This window comes from Chlorocebus sabaeus, chromosome 7 (genome assembly GCF_047675955.1).
Source record: "Chlorocebus sabaeus isolate Y175 chromosome 7, mChlSab1.0.hap1, whole genome shotgun sequence".
Lineage (NCBI taxonomy): Eukaryota > Metazoa > Chordata > Mammalia > Primates > Cercopithecidae > Chlorocebus > Chlorocebus sabaeus.
Window position 1 is genome coordinate 45,738,360 of NC_132910.1, and position 23,281 is coordinate 45,761,640.

At 33.8% G+C, this 23,281-nt stretch overlaps 1 protein-coding gene across 2 annotated transcripts in view; it reads left to right on the forward strand.

Annotated features, from left to right (window-relative positions):
• Positions 1 to 23,281, forward strand: part of SMARCAD1 (SNF2 related chromatin remodeling ATPase with DExD box 1) — an 84,011-nt gene that overhangs the window by 53,766 nt on the left and 6,964 nt on the right. For both annotated transcript variants that reach the window (XM_007999287.3, XM_007999288.3), the window contains exons 10-22: positions 4,263 to 4,462; positions 10,245 to 10,335; positions 13,152 to 13,251; positions 14,296 to 14,355; positions 14,453 to 14,528; positions 15,912 to 16,047; positions 16,595 to 16,732; positions 17,987 to 18,082; positions 18,180 to 18,297; positions 18,497 to 18,618; positions 19,903 to 20,091; positions 20,784 to 20,902; positions 22,136 to 22,318. In XM_007999287.3, coding sequence (XP_007997478.3) covers positions 4,263 to 4,462; positions 10,245 to 10,335; positions 13,152 to 13,251; positions 14,296 to 14,355; positions 14,453 to 14,528; positions 15,912 to 16,047; positions 16,595 to 16,732; positions 17,987 to 18,082; positions 18,180 to 18,297; positions 18,497 to 18,618; positions 19,903 to 20,091; positions 20,784 to 20,902; positions 22,136 to 22,318 — 1,628 coding nt within the window. The remainder of the gene's footprint in view (positions 1 to 4,262; positions 4,463 to 10,244; positions 10,336 to 13,151; positions 13,252 to 14,295; positions 14,356 to 14,452; positions 14,529 to 15,911; positions 16,048 to 16,594; positions 16,733 to 17,986; positions 18,083 to 18,179; positions 18,298 to 18,496; positions 18,619 to 19,902; positions 20,092 to 20,783; positions 20,903 to 22,135; positions 22,319 to 23,281) is intronic.

Here is a 23,281-nt window from a genome sequence, read left to right on the forward strand (position 1 = left end):
CGCTGGGATTACAGTCGTGCACCACCACACCCACTTAATTTTTGTATTTTTAGTAGAGGCAGGGTTTCACTGTGTTGGTCTTGAACTCCTGGAGCCTCAGATGATCCACCCACCTTGGCCCCCAAAGTGCTGGGATTACAGGTGTGAGCCATCATGCCGGCCTGCAAAAATAATATTTTAATACTGTTATTGCTACTTCTTTAGGAATTATCTATAAAAGAACTTCCTTATATCTGCTACTCTAAATGTTGCTGTTTGTATACAAAATTCAGAATAAGTGTTTATTCTTTCCTTTAATTTTCCAGCTCTCAAAATAATAATTGGTCACCCCCACCTTTTAACCCTTTCTTGTGACTTCCAAATGACCATAATTAATTTATGCTCTTAAAAAATAAGTAAAAGGAAGAAAATTTTTTTCATAAATAAAAAGACATCAAACTTAAATGTGTAAATGGGACCACTTAAGTGAATTTGTGATTTATGTCTGCTGTAATTTTTTTATATTAGGAAGTTTCAGCTATGAAGGAAATTTTATATTTCAGAAAGCTGTTCAGTGGCAGAAAATAATGATTGTTTTATAATTAAATAATTTTTATATTACAAAAATCATAAGATTAGATCACAATATACTAATTTTTTCAGAGTTACCTCTTGTATAACAAGCTTTTGAAAATATTTGAAGAATAGTATATTCTTTTTTAAGTGAAAAAGAAATGAGACCTATAATTGCTTTATAAAGATTCAGTGTGCTTCAGCTTCACTTTGAATATATTCACTTAGTGTAATCTAACATTGGTTTTCGTAATAATGGTTGTGTGACTTACATGTTAGGACTCTTCACATTTTACTTTTAATCAGTTTCTCAGAAAATATTGGCTGTTACTTACCACTAAACTCATACTATGCTTAGGCACTAACCTTCAGCAATACAGTAACATCTTTAGATATCTACTGAATTATGAATATGTAATTAGATGAGTATTTACCTCTCTGTGTGCTTATGGCACATATCTTCAAAGCATAACTACTGTGAGTAAAATTACACATTTATAACCACTGTGAATTAGCTATATATTTAATTACTCAGAACTGTCCATGAGAAATACTATAGAAATTATTTACCATGTGGTGTATTTTATACAAATTCATTATAATCAGTGAAAGATTAAGTCTGTCTGTTTGTTTGTTTGTTTGTTTGTTTGTTTTTGAGACAAGGTCTCTATCACCCAGGCTGGAGTGCAGTGGCGTCTTGGCTCATGGCAGCCTCTGACTCCCAGGCTCAAGCCATCATCCCACCTCAGCCTCCTGAGTAGCTGGGACCACAGGCACATGCCACCACACCTTGCTAATTTTTGTATTTTTGGTAGAGACGGAGTTCTGCCATGTTGCCAGGGTGGTCTTGAAATCCTGGGCTCAAACCATACTCCTGCCTTGGCCTCCCAACATGCTGGGATTAGATGAGCCACCGCACCCGGCCAGTTTATTGTTTTTTGTCAGTTAAAACTTACACTTTCCTTTTTGAAATTATTTCTTCCTTGGCTTCTCTGATACCACATCCTACATTTCTTCTTGCTTTGTCTATTTTAAAACGCTTTTAAATGTTGATGTTCTTCAGGGTTTTGCTCTCAGTCTTCTAATCTTGAATTTCATGTGCTTTTCCTTAGGTAATCTCATCAGCATCTTTGACTTTAATGGTCACCTGTGTGGCATCTTTTTCTCCAGCTTATATCTCCTCCCTAAGATATAAATCTTTATTTAACCACTGGCTCTCTCTCCAAAATTTGGTAGCTATCCCAACTTTAATATATCCAGAAAGAGACTTCCCTTGCCAACTTGGTAAATTTTAATCTCAATAGATGGTACTACTAATCTGTTAGCGTTGAAGCCAGAAGTCTGGGAGTTAGGCTTAACTCTTTTCACTCATCTCCCTACACTTAATGGATTCTACTTCCTAAAGATCATAAATCTATCAGTTTCTCTGTGTCCAACACAGGCCACTATTGTCTCTCAACTCAAAGCCACCTTAATAGTTTTTTGCTCTCAAACCTCCTTCACATTACTCTCATAGAGTTCTTTCTAAACAGGAACTCTCTAAAACCCTTCAGTAGCCTTTTGATGCCCGTAAGTTCAGTTTAGAACTCATCAACATGATTCATACCCTTACTGCCTTCCTGTTCAGACTTGTCTGTTGCTTCTCTAGGTTCTGACATCTGAATTTATCTTTCCATTAAAACAGTTCTTTTATTATTTCTGGCTTCTTACTCCATAAGGAATTCCTAGGTCTTAGATTTTATTAGTCTTTTTGTGATGAGTGCCCATGAACTTTTGTTATTTCCCTTGTTTATACCAGTGATTATGCTTGAAATTGTTAACTTGTGTTTCCCAACGATCATAGACCACAAGGACAGGGGCTGTGTCTATCTCCCAGATAATTCAACAGTTAGAGTAATTTCTGTTAAAAAAAAAAAAAAAAAGAAGAACTTAATAAATGGTAGTTGGTTACAGAAAAAAAAGTTTATTTTGAACTTTTAAGGTCTTAAATTATTTTATTTAGGGAGGTACTAGTTACAGTGAAAAGAGCATGGACTTTTTCTCTTACCTAGCTTTGTGATGTTAGAAATTGAACCTTAGTTTTTTCATCTAGATTTGGTAGACTACTATTGGTGGTAGTTATGAGGATTTAATGAGTTACTGAATAAAAGATATCTAATAGTTTCTGGCACCTAAATGGCACATAATGTATATTCATTGCTTATTTTCTGATTAATTTGTTGGGTTTCTCTCACATATACATATATTACACACACATACTACAATCAGCATGAGATTGGTTTTTTGGCCTCTAATTTTTGGTTGCATTGAAAAATAAAAGTATTTTAGCTAAAAGTTCTGGTAGAGCATCCTTAAGACACTGATTCTTATCTATAGTGCTGCTTATGTATAGATCTTTCCCCTGAAAAGCACAAAGTAGGGGGAGTGGGAGATCACATTGTGATTATGAATGTTGTCCCTGTGGAAAATGTAGAGTAGTGTGCAAATAAACTTAGTATTTTACAGTGCCATTTTTGAAGTGCTAAGAATAGATTGGATATTTTGTATATTTCCAAGTTATTCTGGGATAAATATGGAAAATGTATATTGTTATAAACTGTGTTTTATTAAATTATCTTAGTATATCCCTAAAGCACTTAATTACTATTGCTTGAGCTTTTCACTCAACTTAGAAATACTGTGATTACTTACAGTTGTTAATGTGATTCTTGTTATAACTTGGAAAAATATGCTAAATAGGATGACATGAATAAAAATCATGTGTGGTATTTTCCTAATAGATGGTTTTATTTTAGTTTCCTGTATTTAGTTCTGGCTTATAGGATTTTCATTTTTGCCCCAGATATTTCAGTTAGCTTTTGGGCTTTCTCATCCTTCCCACTAAAAATATTTCTTGTCATTTTTTTAGGATATACATTTTCAGCTATCTATCTGAAAAATTCTAATTCTGATATAGCTTTTACATATGAAATATTCAGTGCCTCCTTTTGAAAAATAAATACAACTGTGTTTTGAAAGAAGTTCTGTGAGTTTTCACAGAGAACTGTTTGTAGTGTTATGTTGAAACTAGTTTTTAAATACCTTATCTAATTATTGAATTGGTCATAGTTAACTTTTGATTCATGTAATATCTCTACATGTAATAGTCTCTGGTTAGAAGTAAAATATCAAGTGACAAATAATTGGAGTTTTGAAAACTTGAAGGGCTACACTTTGATGATAGATGTGGAAAAATATCTTTTAAGAAGATTAATCTTAATATGTAATAGTCATAGGAAATGACACATAGAGGTGAGAGATCAGATTTGCAGTGACTACATTTGATACTATTACCTTTGGTATTAGGGAAAAGTGAATTTAAGGTTTTGAAATGTTTTTAAAACCTTCATAGGAGATAGTAACAATTACTTGCTAGCATTTCTCCTATAAGAGATTAGCTGCCAGGGTCAAAGTAACGAGTTTGGGATTATGCATTTTTTGAGGTAAGATATATTTTATTTTAACATAATGAGTTTGATATGTGACAGTAGAATATAAAAGTGAAACATGTAGCAATTCAAATATAAACATGAAGAATCAGATTCTCTTAGTAGTTAACTATAAGCTCATTAAGTAAAGGTTTAAATTATCAAGCTTGTTTTCCTTATACAGAAATCAGGATTGCCTTTCTCTATCTGAACTATTCAATTATTTTTCTTTTTATGCCATAGTTCACAAAGATGTCCAAAACTAATGGCTTATCAGAAGATTTGATATGGCATTGTAAAACACTGATCCAAGAAAGAGATGTAGTTATAAGGCTTATGAACAAATGTGAAGACATTTCAAATAAATTGACCAAACAAGTTACCATGCTTACTGGAAATGGAGGTGGATGGAACATAGAACAACCTTCCATTCTAAACCAAAGGTAATCTTTGTTGAATATATTTATTCATATTTTATCTCAATTGTATAAAATATCTGAACTTATTTATTTCTGTATCATGCCTAGAAAGTGATATGGCAACTAGTGGTAGGAGAGAATCCCCAGATTTTCTGTAATGGCACATAAGTGGACTATGAACTGTTTTTCATTCATTTCCCCCACCCCCAAGTAGGGTATTTTATTCTATCATATCATTATAAATTAAAGGGGGGGTGGTATGATGCTCTATGACCAGTGTCTTTTTTTGCCTGATAACAGATAATTGTTTATATAATCACAGAAAATGAAAAAGTGGTTTTAGCTATTCCTATATACAAATTTGATGTCCTAAAAAAATGTCAGCTGCTTAATTGCATCAGCATAAAAATTGCTTTCCTATCCCATTTTCTTTTTAATCATAAATAAAATGAAATGATATCCCATACTGTGATGAAATGTTTTAAATGCTTTGATAAGGCCAGCTTTTTAAGTCTCCTTTTGGGGTAGAAATACATTAGTAAGAGGAAGGACAGATACTTTGATTAAATAGACCATATAAGTCTACATGTTTCCCCAGTTTGCTACTTTCAATAAAATACTTGCCAGAATTCATGCAAAAAAAAAAAAAAATACCGTCTAGTGGCCTGTACATATTAAAATGGTTTTCATAATTGTGATCACCCACATTTTGCATGTTGTTGGTGGATTGGGGTGGGGGAAATTGTGTTGAATTTCCTTTAAAAGTTTGTATATTTTTAAGTAATTTGGAGACTCAGAACTGTTTAGAATACTTCCCTTTTTTTAAAAATAATATAAAACTGTTAATAGTATGATGGTTATAGTGGCAAAACCATGGAAACAAATGGAGTTCCTAAAATTAGGGAATAATTGAAATGAATTATGGTATAGCCATACTTTGCAATGTTACACAACTTTCAAAATGAGTTACATCTGTTCAGAGTATTTCTGATAGTTAAGATTAGCAGTAGGATCTCATTAAAATTAATTGCCTTAGTTGCTGATTTTATTTACTTCTGATATTTTTCTAAGTTAATGATCAAAGCATATTTGCTGATCATTGGTTAATAATTTAAAATCAAGGTATGGAAAAAAAAACAAGATGATTACTGGCCTTTAATAGTAAGCTACAATCTTTTCTGTGCCCTTCTAGGGTGCTATGGGATGATGTAGGGAAACGTGATGCAGTTCCCACAAAGAAGCTCTTTTCTCTGTTGCATAGAAAGAACTATATCAGCAAATTTCATCTCCTAAAAGTGTAGTTGGAGCTGCTGCTTCTTGTTCTCCAGCATTGGATATGGGGAGTTCTTCACTCTACAAGACTTACCCAGTTGAGTCTACTTTATCATAATTTGGATTTTTAAAAATCAAGTGCTTTATTGCATCACTTAAAAAATTTCTCTCTCAAAACCACATTCACAAAGTCCTGTTACTTGTAAATAGTTTGATCAGGTAATAAACTATCCTCCATTAGACTGAGGATTTTTTAAATGAAATACTTAATAGATGAGAAAAATAGTTGTTTTTTTTTAAGTGCTTGTTGGATCTTATCCAAAGTACAACTTCTAAAACCTGTATAGATAGTCTCTTTAGAGTTTATTTAAGTGCACTTTTAGGGGTTACAATTTGTTATCTTAATTTTTGTTCTTCATCCAGGATAAGAGTTGCATAAGCAATTTTTACTTGGTGTACTGGCCAGGCATTGTGGGTACTTAATATGTACACATTTAAAGTTGTTTCCTTGCTTTAGTAAAGGATTTATTAGGACAGGGGAAAATATTAGACTACCCTGATGAATAACCTGTCATGCTTGCATTTTTCTCTAAACAGAACATATTCTTCGTAACAAAGTTTACTTTGCTACAGACTGTTGCAAATTTATGTGAATTGTAGAAGAAAGTTTGCCTTTTAGAAATATAGATATTCCAGAATTTCTCATGAAAAATAAAATCTCTGTAGGGAAAAGTTAAAGTTTTCATATGTACTTCAAAAGCATTACATTCATAATCTTTATTTTAAAATGTCAAAATTTAAATTGCTTAAAATAGTGAGGGAAAATAAAAAAATCCTTAGTATTTCTCCTGTTTTATTCTTACTATAAACGTAGCCATCTCTAAAACTCTAGTTAATTAATCCATAATTTATCAGCCTTAAACTAAAAAGATTTCTCGCATGTTCAAAATACAATATATTTAATCATGTGTGTCTTGCCTTTTGAGCTAAATCTGCCAAGGTTCTTCTGATCTTGTTCATCCTGAACTTGAGAGCATGGTTCCTACCCTGTTCTTACGCAGGAGCTCTGAGACCATTTGACAGTGATGCGAATGCAAATTAACACTGCAGATGTGGTTTCACTAACTCAAAAGTAGTAGGATGTAAATGTTTTAGTTTGAACATTTTTCTGTCAGTACAAACATGTTGTGGTAGTATTTGCAGCAGCCATGTCATACTTACAGGACATAAACTTTTGGTTGGACAGCATCCCTAACCTGTTTTCTATGAACTACTTTAAACAAGTCTCTCTAGCTCTGTATTTCTTTATTTTAAACTCAAATTTAGCACATCATATGTACTCCTGTTATTTCTATTTTATACCTTTCTCACCTTTGAAAATAATTTTGAAACTAGTTTCTCTGGCAGATTTAAACCCAGTTGAATTTTCAGACTGTGAGGAAATCATAGTAACGCTAGAGGGAATTGTGTTTGTTTTTTTCCCCTAACAAAACAATAACTTCAAAATAGCCTGTTGCCTCATTTTCTTTCATCATCTCAGAAAATCTTTAAATCACTTTTTTCCTTAGTGAGAGAGAAAAAATCTTCAGTTTAGAGATATTTTAGTACTCTGTTGAGAAGAAAGCACTTATTCAGAAGACCTGAGCAAATCCTTTTGTTCTTACCTGTAAATTGGTGGTTCAGATTTATATTCAGTCATGAAAATTCTTAGAAAACTGTGAAGTGTCGAAATAAATGGGAAGTATGATTATATAGCATCTAAATAATAGAACCAACTAGAAAAGAATATAGGTATCCTATTTTTAAATGTTATAATAAATGGGTTCAGAGTCTATCAAAATTACATTTTCTTTGGTCCTTTCACATGCTGAGAAAGGATCTGGAATTGGCAGCAGTTCCATGATAGTAAGCAACAAAGCTACTTGTAATTTAGACAAATCTAACAGAACAGCAAACATATATATACATTAATACTTTATATTTTTATAACATATTTCAATATAATAAAACCGTTTCATTTCCTGATCAAAACACCTTACCATCATTTCTTTCTGATTTTGAATAAAGCAATTTTATTTAAATTTTAAAAATCCATGTAGTAGTTTTTTAGATTTCATCATTTTTTAAAATTTCATGTTATAGTGAGTATTTTGACTGATTATAAATAGACTCTTTTCTCAATATATGTTGGTGATGAAGAATTTCAGTAATTTTTGTTTATTAAGATTTTTTCTTGGCCATTTGTGATAGGTCATATGTTGAGATGGCATGTGTGCCCTCGGCTGCATTTATAAGTGATGTATGTCTACCTTATCAAGTTTCATTAGTCTTAAATTGTGAGCCTTATGTGAATAGGATGACTAAAGCATTGGGAAGGATGCATTAAAATAATGGAGAACTCAGTGTTGTGTTGACTGTAGGATGGGTGGGTCAGGATGAAAGAGAATTTTTTCATTTCTGCTATTTACTGGTTAAGTGCTGAGCTCTGGATCACACCTGGATTGGATACTGACACTACCATTGAAGATACAGATTTGGTTAGCTGCATGACCTTGAGCAGGTTATTTAACTTCTGTGAGCCCCAGTGAACTTCTCATCTGTAAAATGCAGATAATTAATATTTCCTATTTTTAATATGGATTAAATGAAATAATAATGTATATAAAGCCCATAGCATAGTCTGAAATATGGTAAATATTCCAGTTTTAGCATTTACTCTCACCGTTATAGTAGAAAGAATTCTTTTGGACCTGGGAATTAAAATATCTATGATAACATGTTATATTTATTATACTTTTATAGTAGTAGCATAGAAATTACATTGATTGGGAAAGCAAAAGACTTTTTATAAAAATTCAGCAAAAGAATTTAAAGACCTTTGAAATACTGCTTTTTCTCCTACCTATACTTTTAATTGTATTAAATGAGAAATGTTTTATAAGTTGCATACCCCACAGTTAAAACATAGATTCTGATTTAAGATGGACATCATTCAAACTACCTGTTCTTCACTCAGTTCTAATTAATCTTGATTTCAGAGTTTGATCTTTTAACAGTGTATTATATTATAGCTATGTCCAGACCCTTTCCTGTGTGCAAACAGGATATATGCAAGAGGAAATTAAGGGGACAGGATACAAGCTGGAGAATGGGAGGCATGGCCTTGTCCTATGTTTTTGCATTAATGCAAGGTGTTCTAGTGAATATGAGAATAGGTTTTGGAGTGAGATCGGCATCCTGATTTAAAATCTTAGCCTTAACACTTTGTAGCTATGCAACCTCAGGCAAATTAAGTTTTTTTAATCTGTTAAAGTGATTTTAGTAACTACTTTATGGGATTTTTAAAGGGTTAAATGAGGTGACGTTTGAAAAATGATATCTGTGCCTATGTATAATAGATGTTCAATAAATGGTAACTGTTAATAGTTTTTAACCATTCGAACTACTGTTTTCATTCCTTTCTTTTTTTTTCTTTTTTTTTTTGATAATTGAGACAGGGTCTGGCTCTGTCACCCAGGCTGAAGTGCAGTGGCATGATCTCAGCTCACTATAACTTCTGCCTCCCGGGCTCAGGCTCAAGTGATCCTTCCACCTCAGTCTCTCCTAAGTAGCTAATTAGCTGGGACTACAAGCATACATCACCACGCCCGACTAATTTTTTTTGTATTTTTGGTAGAGACAGCGTTTTGTCATGTTGCCCAGGCTGGTCTCGAACTCCTGAGCTCAAGCAATCTGCCCACCACAGCCTCGCAAAATGCTGGGATTACTGGCATGAGCCACTGTTTTCATTCCTTATAACTCTGCCATATTACCTTCCAAACAATTGATTCTCAGGGATTAGTCTGTTTTTGTGTTTCCAAATTAAATAAGGTTTTTGACACTTGCATGCTACTTTCTACTCACTGATGTTCACTGTCCTTAAAACATCAGTGAACATCAGTGAGTAGAAAGTAGCATGCAAGTGTCAAATAATTTTGCTAAACATGTGCTGTGTACATTTGTACATAGTATGCACATAATACACACATACATGCGTGCTCCAGAATTACACATACCACTGATATTAGGAGTGATTGGCACACATTCAGAATGTGTTTATTAAACCTACCTGGCCAAAGTAGCAAATTATGTTTGTGTTTTTTTTGTCTAATACTTTTAAGTTTTTTAATGTGCTAAAAATCAGATCAACACAATTCAATTTTCTAGTGTAAATACTAGCTTAGTAATATATTATCATACTTAATATTCTAATCATTTATGGAATTAATTCGGAGGTACTGTATTATGACCAAATATGGAAATGCTTGATTTTCCTTGCCAGAAGAAATAAATAAGAATAGAGAGTAAAGTTTGGGAAGATCTGAAAAATCATTTATGTCTTGGGTTCATTTTTTTAAGTAGGTGTATATTGTGTCTAACAGTTAAAAGGTAAGATTAGACTTAGGCATTTTAGTTTTTATGTGCATTGTAATAACTAATAGAAAAACTAATAGAAATATAAATGTGTAATATTTGGTAACTCTCTCTTTACCAGTTTGTCACTCAAGCCCTATCAGAAGGTTGGTTTGAATTGGCTGGCATTGGTACATAAACATGGACTTAATGGCATTTTGGCAGATGAAATGGTAAGTGTACTTTATTTCTAGGATTTGTTGTTCAAAATGTCATTAAAAGGTATTCTTGCTGTCATTTAAACAAGAAATTTTTTCTTGCTACTGTAGTTAACTCCTGCCACCTCAGTATCTTATATTTTATCTCATCTTTGTTTTTGATGTAGTTCTACCCTCCTAACTCCTCCCCAAGATGAAGATAGATTTATTGTCTTTCTGATTATCAAATTAGTAAATACATGTTACAAACATAAAAATACAAATTAAAAAATCAAAATCAAAGTCACCTATAATTCCACCACTTAAACAAGAACTAGTTTGGTGTCTTCTTTTCTAGATACTACCTTCTGCAGATGTTGTGTATGTACATGTGTATGCGCATACATATATGTAATATATGTGCTTTTTCTACAGCTGCCTTTAAAATTTTAACTTAGATCCCTGTCCTTGTCAATGAATAAATCCACATATATATCAGCGACATCATTTCAGCTGTTTTATTTTTCTTAGAGGTCTCTCTGGGTCTCTGTTCTTTCTCAAATCACATTTCCTTAAAGCTAAGCTCACTAAGTTTGTTATAGCCAGTAGTCCAGGTGTTGTCATGTGGAAACTTGACCTTTAATCTAACATCTCTATTCCTTCAGCTATACTTTTTTGAAGTATATGTTTAAGATGTTCAGCAAAGAAAATGTTACACTATGTGTTGGATTCCTAAAATAAAAATTAACACAGATAATGATATTTGTTCCCTGTTTAGCCTCTAGAAAAGTAATCTGTAGCATTGTAAGATATTTTCCCATACATATTTCATACTGTCATTGAAACAAAGATAACTGTTTATCTAATAGAAAAGTGAATAATATACACAGGATTTCAAAATAATTACAGAAATTACAGAATATATAGCATTTCAGCTGTGTGGCTTCACTTGGAAATCAGACCTGGGTTTGGGGTCCCCAACTTTGCCTTTTAGGAGCTATCTGATCCTTGCCAATTGACCTAATCTCAAAACTAATAATAAAATATAGATAGTTTTTATCATAAGATTGCATTTGCTATCAAATGAGGTATATATTGTGTGAAACTATTTTTGTAACCTGCAAAGCGCAACACAATATTTATAAGTTGATGGCTTAGTCAGCTAGCATTGCCATAACAAAATACCACAGACTGAGTGACTTAAACAACAGAAATTTGTTCTTCACAATCCTGGAGATGGACAGTCCAAGATCAATGTATTTATTGGTAGCTTGGATTTCTCCTGAGGCCTCTCTTTGACTTGAAGACAGCCACTTTCTTACTCTGTCCTTATGTGGTTCTTTCTGTGTATGTACACATGCCTGGTATTTCTTCTTACAAGGACAGTCATATTGGGTTCAGGCCCCACACTTATGAACTCATTTAGCCTTAAATGAGTTTCCCCTGAAAAGCCCTATCTCTAAATACAGTGACAATTGGGGGTTATGACTTCAACATATGGATTGTCAGTGGCAAGGAGGTGGACATAATTCAGTCCACAACAGTTGAGTAGCATTCAGTTCCCCTGAGGAGCTGTATCTCCTAAGTAGCTTTTTAAAACCGGTATTTTAATGATGTCTAATGTAGTTGCAGTAAAATATACAAATGTACAGTTTAGTGACTTTTTACATATATGTACACCCATGTGACTACTACCCAGAGCAACTTTTCCATTATCCTAGAAAGTTTCTCATGCTTTTTCCAGTTGTTGCTGCTACCACTATTCTTATACCTATTGCCATGGAATTTTTTCTGGTTATACAGTATATGCAGTATACTGTATACTATTTGTTTTTGGTTCATTTGGTGCAACATAATGTTACTGAGGTCCATCTGTGTTCCTACGTATATCAGTAGTTTGTTTGTTTTTGTTTTTGTTTTTTTTTAATTGCCATGTGGGATGGTAGTCCATGGTATAAATACACTGCAATTTGTTGATCTTCTTCTGTTGGATATGGGTATTTAGGTTATTTCTTTTTTCTTTTCTTTTCTTTTGTTCTTTCTTTCTTTCTTTCTTCTTTCTTTTTAGGCAGGGACTTGCTCTGTCGTCCAGGCTGGAGTGCAGTGGCGCGCTCTCAGCTCACTGCAGCCTCGACCTCTTGAGCTTAGGCAATCCATCCACCTGAGTACTCCCGAGTATCTGGGGTCACAGACATTCACCACCATGCCTGGCTAATTTTGTAATTTTTGTAGAGATGGAGTTTTTCCATGTTGCCCAGGCTTGTCTCGAACTCCTGGGCTCAAGTGATCCACCCTCCTCAGCCTCCCCAGGTTCTGGGATTACAGGCACGCACCACGGCACCCAGCCTGTTTTGGTTATTTCCAGTGTTTGGCTATTATGATAAAACTATGAACATTCTACCCAAGTCCTTTTGCCAACATTAACTCTCATATCTCATGATTATATTCTTAAGGGTAGAATTGCTGGGATAGATTAGGCATATGTTTCCTCCATTTAGTCATGGGACATTGCCCTCAAACCATTCAGTGGATATTAAACATTCAGTGTGTATAAGCAATAACCAAAATTATATCCTTTCCTTGCAATGCAAAAAGTCTTCCATATTATGATATATGAACTAGCAATGAAGATCTGTCCATCCTGCTCAGTAAAGTAAGTTATAGCCTCATTTGGAGATTATGAACAATTCTGTCATTTGAGAACTAAGAACGTAGTAGAAATTCCTTTAGAGTTGCATTAGGGGAAATCAAAAGTGAATACAGCGTAGAAGTATTGCTTTTTCTTTTGTATTTTTATGTATTTATTTTTTGTTTGTTTTAAAATTTTATATATTGTCTTTTAAACTTTTTAGGGCCTAGGAAAAACTATTCAAGCCATTGCATTTCTGGCATACCTCTATCAGGAGGGTAATAATGGTCCTCATTTGATCGTTGTTCCAGCTTCAACTATAGGTTTGTAATACTGGAGAAAACTGTATTTAACGTTATCATGTTTCATATAGGTAGAAGAGAGTGTGTGTAAGGGTGTGTGTCGGAGGGGTGCTGTGATTTCAGTTGCGTGACTGAAACAAAAGTTTGTAGAGATGAATATTAATTTTATAGTCTCCTTATACTTTTCTGCTTTGTTTATATATATGTTTGATTATATTGACAGTCTTTTAAAAAGAAAATAACTCAAATGTAAGTCAGTTTTAAATTATAGACCAAGTGCCATTTATATTGGTTTCATAATACTTTTAGTTACTTTTTAAAATGACTAAGAGAAAATGAGCACTTTTAAATGTAAAATTAAACATTTATTGGATGAAGGTATGTAATTAATTCCTACTCATATAACTGTTCCATTCTTTCTCAATTTGTTGGATGCAGAAGTTAGAATAAGAGAATATTTGCACATGTGAATGTAACAAAACCCCTTCTCTTTAAATTGGAGTTTAATAATCAACTGTAAATATATTTGGTCCTCTACCCTTCATTTTGATACCTCACAAAACTTCAGGATCATTTTACATAAGTTTCATAAGGAGTAATATTGTAAAGGGTCTGTGATAAAAGCAATCATCATGGTATTTATATTTTAATTTTTAATTTTTATTTATTTTTTTTAAGACAGTCTTGCTCTGTCACCCAGGCTGGAGTGTAGTGGCACAATCTTGGCTCACTGCAACCTCTGCCTCCCGGGTTCTCGTGCCTCAGCCTCCCAAGTAGCTGGGATTACAGGCGCCCACCACCATGCCTAGCTAATTTTGTATTTTAGTGGAGTTGGGGTTTCACCATGTTGGCCAGGCTGGTCTCAAACTCCTGACCTCAGGTGATCCACCCACCTCAGCTTCCCAAAGTGTTGGGATTACAAGTGTGAGCCACCTTGCCCGGCCAGTATTTGCATTTTATAAAAGACTAATTTCTAAGTAGCACTTGTCAAAGTTTAGTGTTCATTTAACCGTGTGAACATACCCTATTGTAGCAGATGCAAATAATATTTCTTCTGTTCCATAGATAACTGGTTAAGGGAAGTTAATTTATGGTGCCCTACTTTGAAGGTGCTCTGTTACTATGGTAAGAATATGTCATTCTGCTTTTAACTTTGGAAATTAAAAATAAAGTACAGCACAATAAATACAGTCAAAATGTGTTTATTGTTTTTAAACTCTAGGTTCTCAAGAAGAACGTAAACAAATTAGATTTAACATTCATAGTAGATATGAAGATTACAATGTAATTGTGACCACGTAAGTATTGAGAAATTTGGGGAGGGTGGATATTTATGCAGCTCCCAAATTTAAAAAAGAAATTGTAGTAGTACTATGTAGGAAAGTTTATGCTGTTAACTGTAATACAAAAGTCATAGAGTGACTTATGTTGAGGTGTAACACTGGTATACGAAGCTTTTGTAGTACATCACCTCATTAATGGTAACTATAAAAAGGTTTTGCCTACTTATTGGAAAAAGTCGTCTTGTAGTAGTAGTTTCTCAGTAAGCTTAATATTACACTCAGTAAGCGTAAAATTTGAGATATCCCACCAAAATTATTTATATTTTTAACTTATAAATAAGTATCAATAATAAATGCAATGAAATTCATGTTCTCAGTGAAAAATTTGAGTTAGGGCAGAAATAAAAATGAAAAATAAAACCTTGGATAAGTTGACTACTACTTGGTAATAATTGATGTAAATATCTTGCACAGAACTTAATGCTCTTGTGTCACATTTATGATTTGATTTATTTATAGTTCTATTTTAACTGTAGTTATTATTTCTCACTACTGGCTTCTTGTGTAGGAGTCTGTCCTTAAAAAATTCATGCAGAATTTTGTTTTTTCTTAATAAAACAGGCTCCATATGTAGTCTCAAGCTGCTAGCTATTAACTATTATTTATTGGATCTACTCTGCTAGTTTAATAAAATATTATTAGGTTTTAAAGAGAAACATGTTTTAGCTTCATGTTCTTTTTCGTGCTTATTAAAGTATAACACTTCATGGAGCAGATTACTTATAAATTATACCCAAATTGACCTCCTCCCAGGTATGTAGAAGTTGTCCGATTGTAACATTAACATTTTCTTTTTTTTTTTTTTCTTCTTTTTTTGAGACTGAGTCTTGCTCTGTCACCCAGGGTAGAGTGCAGTGGCACGATCTTGGCTCACTGCAACTTCCGCCTCCCAGGTTCACGCCATTCTCCTGCCTCAGCCTCCCGAGTAGCTGGGACTACAGGCACCCGCCACCATGCCTAGCTAATTTTTTATATTTTTAGTAGAGACAGGGTTTTATCATATTAGCCTGGATGGTCTCAATCTCCTGACCTTGTGATCCACCCACCTCAGCCTCCCAAAGTGCTGGGATTACAGGCCTGAGCCACTGCTCCTGGCCTTTTAACATTTTTTTTCAGTTGTGTATTGCAGCTTTCATAACTTGGTTGCAATGTACATCAATAATTATTAAATACAAATGCATCAGTATTTATTTGAGTATCACCGTGTCTAGTGCTGTGCTTTAAGTACTGGCTGTTAGAAATGCGTGAATAAAAAATGATTTCATAAGACATTAAATCTCACTAGACTCCAAGCTCTTAAAAGTATAACTTTAGAGATGTTTTTTCTTTTGGTGACAGATATAACTGTGCGATCAGCAGTTCTGATGACCGTAGTCTGTTTCGACGACTGAAACTTAATTATGCAATTTTTGATGAGGGCCATATGCTGAAGAATATGGGCTCCATTCGCTACCAGCACCTTATGACAATTAATGTAAGAGAATGTTTGTAAAGTTTTCCAAATTACCATAAAATTTTAGATTACATAATTTAATATATGTAGTATTCTTTATTAGCAGAATATGTATTATGTAATTATGTAGTATTCTGTGTTAGCAAGTTTTTTCTGTAAAAGGAAAGATAATAAATATTTCACACTTTATAGACTAGATGGCCTCTGTTACATATTCTTTGATTTTGTTTTTTAACAACTCTTTAAAAAATGAAAAAAAATTCTTAGGTCATAATTTATCTGTTCTATATGTTAAACTTTATAAATAATCTTTCAACACCTCATAAAGGTGATATGAGGACACAAGTTATCTACTTATAAAATAGTAGACCAGCGGTTTTCGTATTCATTGCTATTGATATTAGCAGACATCAATTATCTAAATTACTAATCATTTATCACAGAATGTTAAGTTATTAATATTGGTTATAATTTATCTCTTCTCCCTTCACCTTTCACTGGGGAGGTTAGACATGAAAGGAGTGGCTCTTTAAGAAAAAGCTAATGTAAATTTTACCTTCATTCACAGGCAAATAACCGTTTGCTGCTCACAGGCACACCTGTACAGAATAATCTGTTAGAACTCATGTCGCTGTTGAATTTTGTTATGCCACACATGTTTAGTAGTAGCACCAGTGAAATACGAAGAATGTTTTCCTCTAAGACAGTAAGCATAAATGCATATTTTCTCCAAAATATGTTATTTGTGTTTTATCTGGACCATTCTTCTTTTATGTCTCTTTTGTTTTCATAGTGCATATGCTCTATGAAATAACTTTAATAACTCTATATTTGGATCGGGTTGGAAGTCAGCCAAAATTTAATGGAGAAAAAAAAATAGCGATTTCCCTAATCGATAGCCAGAAGTCTTGGTTAATATCCTAATTTTCTGAAGGATGACAATTTTAAATTGATGAAGAGCTCAAATATATAATATGTGAGGAAAATTTGATCATCACATCATCTGTATCAAAATTGGCTACGTAAATTAGTAACATTCTTTTATGGGTAAACTATAAAACTAGACAAAGCTAGAATATCCAGAAAATGCCTATGCTGAGAAATATATTTTGAAATAAATGTTCATAAAACCAAAGCCACAACTAAAAGTGACAGTAAAGAAATCCTCGTCACAAGAAAAGTTTTGTTACTTCTTTATTGTTTAGGAAAAGTAAGGTATAGCCTTCAAGGACTCCCACATTTTTCAGTATCACAGTGTTTACACTGATTCTTGGCTCTCTTCCACATCACTAATCTTTTGCAAGAATTTTCTGTGATATTCATCCACTGCAAATTAACTGCCTTTTTAACATTTACTAATTTGAATTCCCTCTCAGTTAATGTACAGTGTTTTAAATGGCCTAGCAGATTTTATGAATTACTTTCTATTTTTAGTTCATAATATATGGAGGGCTCCTTCATATCCTAGAACAAAATTCTGCCTCTTAATTCTCCAAAATCACCAGTTTTGAGTAGGTGCTATTCCCCATTTTTAGACCACGTGATTTGCATCAGCCTGCGCTAGATTCCTTTTGGGGCCATTTTCCTCAAAGAAATAGTTTTCTACCCGCCACGCTCCTCCTTACCCACACTTAGACACATTTTTAAATGAGAGTTATCTAGGTAATCCATTCATAACTCATCAGTTGGTGACTTCTGAACACCAATCTAGTACAGTTCAAATTGATTACTTCAGTAGAGTACATGATTATGTATCATGAAACTTCAAAATACATATGGAGCTTCAAGAAGTACGTGGCAGCCCAGAATTCAGATGTGAAGTTCCATCTAGAATGAATCATGTTTCTACAGAAAATAACTCAGACTCTAGTGAGGGAGATTTTAATGTTGTGTAATAATACTGTTATTGCAATAATTTAAATGAATAATTCCTAAAAGGATATGTTTTTATTTTGCTCAGAAATCAGCAGATGAGCAGAGTATATATGAGAAGGAGAGAATAGCACATGCAAAACAAATTATAAAGCCATTTATTCTCAGAAGAGTAAAAGAAGAGGTAATGCTTATCTACATGTTTTTTATTTTTATTGTTTTTAAAACTTAGTTTTCCTCTTTACTGGAACAATTGTCTTAAACTGTTTTTTCTTTCTCAGGTTCTCAAGCAGTTACCCCCGAAGAAAGATCGGATTGAGTTGTGTGCAATGTCGGAGAAGCAGGAGCAACTCTATTTGGGTCTTTTCAACAGATTGAAAAAATCTATCAATAACTTGGGTATAATCTGATTTTCACTATTTTATGTGAAAAAGAATCTTATACTGGGGCTGCATTTTGATTAGTTATATCATGGTATTTGTGCATTTTTAAAAATTATCTGGAATTTGAGGAAGTAATTTAAAAACTTAGTTGATATGTTTCAACAAACAGTTACCCGCTTGGTTTTATTTTTTACTGTGTTCTCTTTGGGTCACAGAGAAAAACACAGAAATGTGCAATGTCATGATGCAGTTGAGGAAAATGGCCAATCATCCTTTATTACATCGCCAATATTACACAGCTGAAAAACTCAAGGAAATGTCTCAGCTTATGCTAAAGGTAAGGATTTCATATTATGTTAACACTAAGCTATAATAAGAGGTTAAGTTGGTAGGCTATAAGATTGGTGAACCCAATGGGCATACTAAACCTTTAACTACGTATTTAGGAAAAACTTTTTGTTTTGAGACCAGGTCTAGATTAAGTTCCAGATGATTTGGGGGACATAAGAACAAAGAAGGACTGATAACCTACATCATAGGTTAGCAGACTATGGCCTTATGGCAGTGACTATTTTTATAAATAAGGTTTTACTATAACACAGTCAGGCCTGTTTTTGTTTTCTGGGACTGCTTTCTCACTACAGGGGCAGAGTTGAGTACTTGCCGTACAGGTCATTTTTCCTACAAAGCCTAAAATATGATCTGGCCCTTTACAGAAACAGTTTGCTAACTCCTAGTCTAGACTTCCATAATGCACTTCTTTTTCATTTTATTTCTTCTTTATAGTTTTAGCAATCACTGTTTATTTTTGCCTCTTTCTTTAACATTTTATCCTTATTTATTTATCCTTACTGATCTTTGTGTTGAAAGCAACTTATTTTCTTTCTTTTCTTTTTTTTATCTTTTTTTTTTTTTTTTTGAGATAGACTTCTGCTTTTGTCACCCAGGCTGGAGTACAATGGCACAATCTCTGCTCACTGCAACCTCCACCTCCCAGGTTCAAGTGATTGTCCTGCTTCAGCCTCCTGAGTGGCTGGGATTACAGGCGCCCGCCACTACGCCCAGCTAATTTTTTGTAGTTTTAGTAGAGACAGCGTTTTACCACGTTGGCCAGGCTGGTCTCAAACTCCTGACCTTAGGTGATTTACCCACCTTGGCCTCCCAAAGTGCTGGGATTATAGGCGTGAGCTACTGCACCTGGCCAACCCATTTTCTTTTTTAAATTTTTTTATATTATTTTAAACTTATGGAGAATTTCAAACATTTATAAAAGCAGAATTTCATAATGAAACTGTCTGCCCATATGTTACTTCACCCCTTTGAAAGTTACCATTTGATAATGACACCACTCTTCTTTCATCTATACCACAGACTCTTCTCCCCAGGATTATTTTGAACCAAATTCTAGGCGTTATTTAATCTGTAAATATTTTAGTATGTTATCTCTAAAACAGTAAGGACTTCCCCCCTTTATTATACCTAAAAGATTAACATTAATTTTCCTTACACTAAAAGGTTCTATGATTTAGGTATTTTATCAGGTGTTAATTTTATTAAATTTTTCTGATCATACTATAAATTATTTTTATTTTGAAGTATACTGTGTTCTGTTTTGTTTTAGGAACCTACACATTGTGAGGCTAACCCTGACCTGATCTTTGAAGATATGGAAGTTATGACAGACTTTGAACTACATGTACTTTGTAAACAGTATCGACACATTAATAACTTTCAATTAGACATGGACTTGATTTTAGATTCTGGAAAATTTCGAGTTTTAGGATGCATCTTGTCTGAATTGAAACAGAAGGTATTAAAGAAGAATGGTGTTTCTTTTGTATTTTCTCAATTACTTAAACTTCTTAAAGTAATTCTGGCACACTGACTTGCTTTAATTAGCGTATGTCTCTTCTGCATTCTTCCAGAACTTAGTGTTTTGAACATTTTCTTGACATATTTTCTTGATTACCTCCTTTCCTCTGTTGAACCTCAGACAAAAACAATAGAAAGTTAGTAGACTGTATCTGTATTATGTTTTGAAAAAATCTTAATTGTCGTTATTTCATAGGTGACAATCTGTATGTGTGCTAAGAAATTAGTTTTTAAAGACATTATTCATTAAATAGTTATTTAAGTAATACTGCCGTTTATGTGTGAAATAGCCTAAATTTGTAAAATCACAGTCCAGATAGGACACACATATGCAATTGTTCATATTCTGACATTTTTCTTATGAAAAGGAAGTAATTTAACTGTTCTTAAAATCAAAACTAAGAGCTAGCTTTTAGCCCTGAAGTTTAGAGGCTAAGGCAGTATATTCATATATAGGCTACAATAAGATGTATATCTTCGGTATTATTGATTTCTATTAAAGAAGCAGTTGATCATAGAGAATTTTCTGCAAATTTATCAACATGATATAAGTAACACTTCTGTTTAGACCTGTCAAGGCTTAAGTAAAACAATTTTTTCTATTTCTAATTCGTATATCTATTTTCACAGGGTGATAGAGTTGTATTGTTTAGCCAATTTACCATGATGCTGGATATCTTAGAGGTTCTGTTAAAACATCATCAGCATAGGTACCTCAGATTAGATGGAAAGACTCAGATTTCTGAAAGGTTGGTATACTTCATGTTCAAAAAAAAAAAAAAACCACTCATTTGTTGTTATTGTTAGAATTTTAAATGTCTAGAGTACTTGATAGAATTTTGTTGTTTTCATGTTTGATTACTTCAAATCATTGCCTTAAAATAAGAATAATTTCAGTGATCAGGCCTGGTGGCTCATGCCTGTAATCCCAACACTTTGGGAGGCCGATGACGGTGGATTGCTTGGGCTCAGGAGTTCAAGACTACCCTGAACAACATGACAAAACCCTGTCTCTACTAAAAATACCAATAACAACAACAGCAACAAAAATAGCTAGGTGTGGTGGTGCACGCCTATGGTCCCAACTGGGGAGGCTGGGATGGGAGGATTGAGCCCTGGTGGGCAGAGGTTACAGTGAGCCAAGATCACACCACTGCACTGCAGCCTGGGTGACAAGAGTGGGACCCTGTCTCAAAAAATAAATAAATAATTTTCTTTTAATTTTTCTGTCTGAATTGCATACAAATACCTTTTGAAACAGCTATTAGAATTGTATTTTTTATGATTTTCACCTTTAAAATTTTTTCAAAGTCTAAAACACCTTATCTTTCATCAAGATTGTTTTAAAGTCTTTCATATTCTATGGGTAAAGTTTTTTTTAATTCCCAAAGGTTGTAAAGATTGACCTTAGTAAAGAAGGGATTGTCTTAATAAGGAAGGAATTGTGTAGTATGTTTAAATTGAATTATATATTTTGGTTTTTTTTTTTTCTGTTGTCCAGAGTGGTTTTTTCCCCCCCAGCATTAGAGTAAAGGTAAAAATAATGTTGTGTTTTTGTTTTTTTTTTTTAAAGAGGAGAATCCACTGATACAATGATACACTGATCGTGAGGTCCTTGATTCATCAGGAATGCTGTCTGCCAGTAGGAGCTGATATACTTCTGAGAAGGCTAAAGATTAAAAAGCCATACACAGAATTTAGCTAAGCCACAAGTTAAAAAAGAACAAAATAGTCATTTAGGAATTAATTGAATCTGAATAGTTGAATTGAAGTAAGAGTTGGTAGGGGTAGCAATATCGTAGAAAAGAAGTTGGTGAATTGAGGAGGCTCTTCCATGATATAGCCAGAGGAGAAGTAACTGCAATACCAAGGGATGTATATACATCTTCGGGTTTCCTTTTCATGTGATAATGATTGTTTTCCATTTTAATTACATGATACAACTTTTTAGTGAGATTTAACCTAATTTGTTTATCTTACAGGATTCATCTAATTGATGAGTTTAATACCGATATGGATATCTTTGTGTTTCTGCTATCAACAAAAGCTGGTGGATTAGGAATAAATCTGACTTCAGCAAATGTTGTTATACTTCACGACATTGACTGTAATCCTTATAATGACAAACAAGCAGAAGATAGATGCCATAGAGTAGGCCAGACTAAGTAAGTGTTTTTAGTTGAAATGCATTTTTAATTCAGTGCCACTTTAATTTGTGTAGACCATTAGAATATAGTGTTGGATTATCCTGCCTTAGTTTTTATTTTTTCAGCAAAGCATGGCTACATACGTATTTTATGCCAGCAGTGTTGAACATCAACTGCACTGAGTAACCCTTCCATTTTCTAGTAATTAAAACCATCCACCCGGATTCCAAATAGTTCTGCAGTTCATGAAGTATTAATAATTGTCTACCCCTTTGAAAAAGATGAGTAATTGAAAAGACTTGATTATTAGACCAGTTTAAGACCCAGACAAACTTCGTAATATACAAATTATTGCTGGGCTGTCCTGTTACCCTTTAGGAAGTAAACTGAGTTGTAAATTATTTTAGATGAATGGTAATTTTGACATTGGTCACAGCACTGTAAAGAGGTGAAGATAGTCGGGTGCAGTGGCTCACACACTTTGGGAGGCCAAGGTGGGTGGATCATGAGGTCAGGAGATGAGGCCATCCTGGCTAACACGGTGAAACCCTGTCTCTACTAAAAATACAAAAAAAAAGATTAGCCAGGCATGGTGGTAGGCACCTGTAGGGAGGCTGAGGCAGGAATGACGTGAACCCAGGAGGCGGAGCTTGCAGTGAGCCAAGATCGCGCCACTGCACTCCAGCCTGGGCGACAGTGCGAGACTCCAGCTCAAAAAAAAAAAAGAAAAAAGGTGAAGATAGTTACAACTCTGCTTACATAAATAAAGATCAGACAGTGTCTTCTTTGTGAAGTATTTTAATATATGTCCCAAAGATATTGGGATGTTCATTTATAGACTAAATACTTACCAGTACTTATTGTGAAACTTTGTATCTGACTACACTGCCTTAAGTGTACAGAGACACTGCTTCTCGGGCCAGGCACAGTGGCTCACACCTGTAATTCCAGCACTTTGGGAGGCTGAGGCGGGCAGATCAG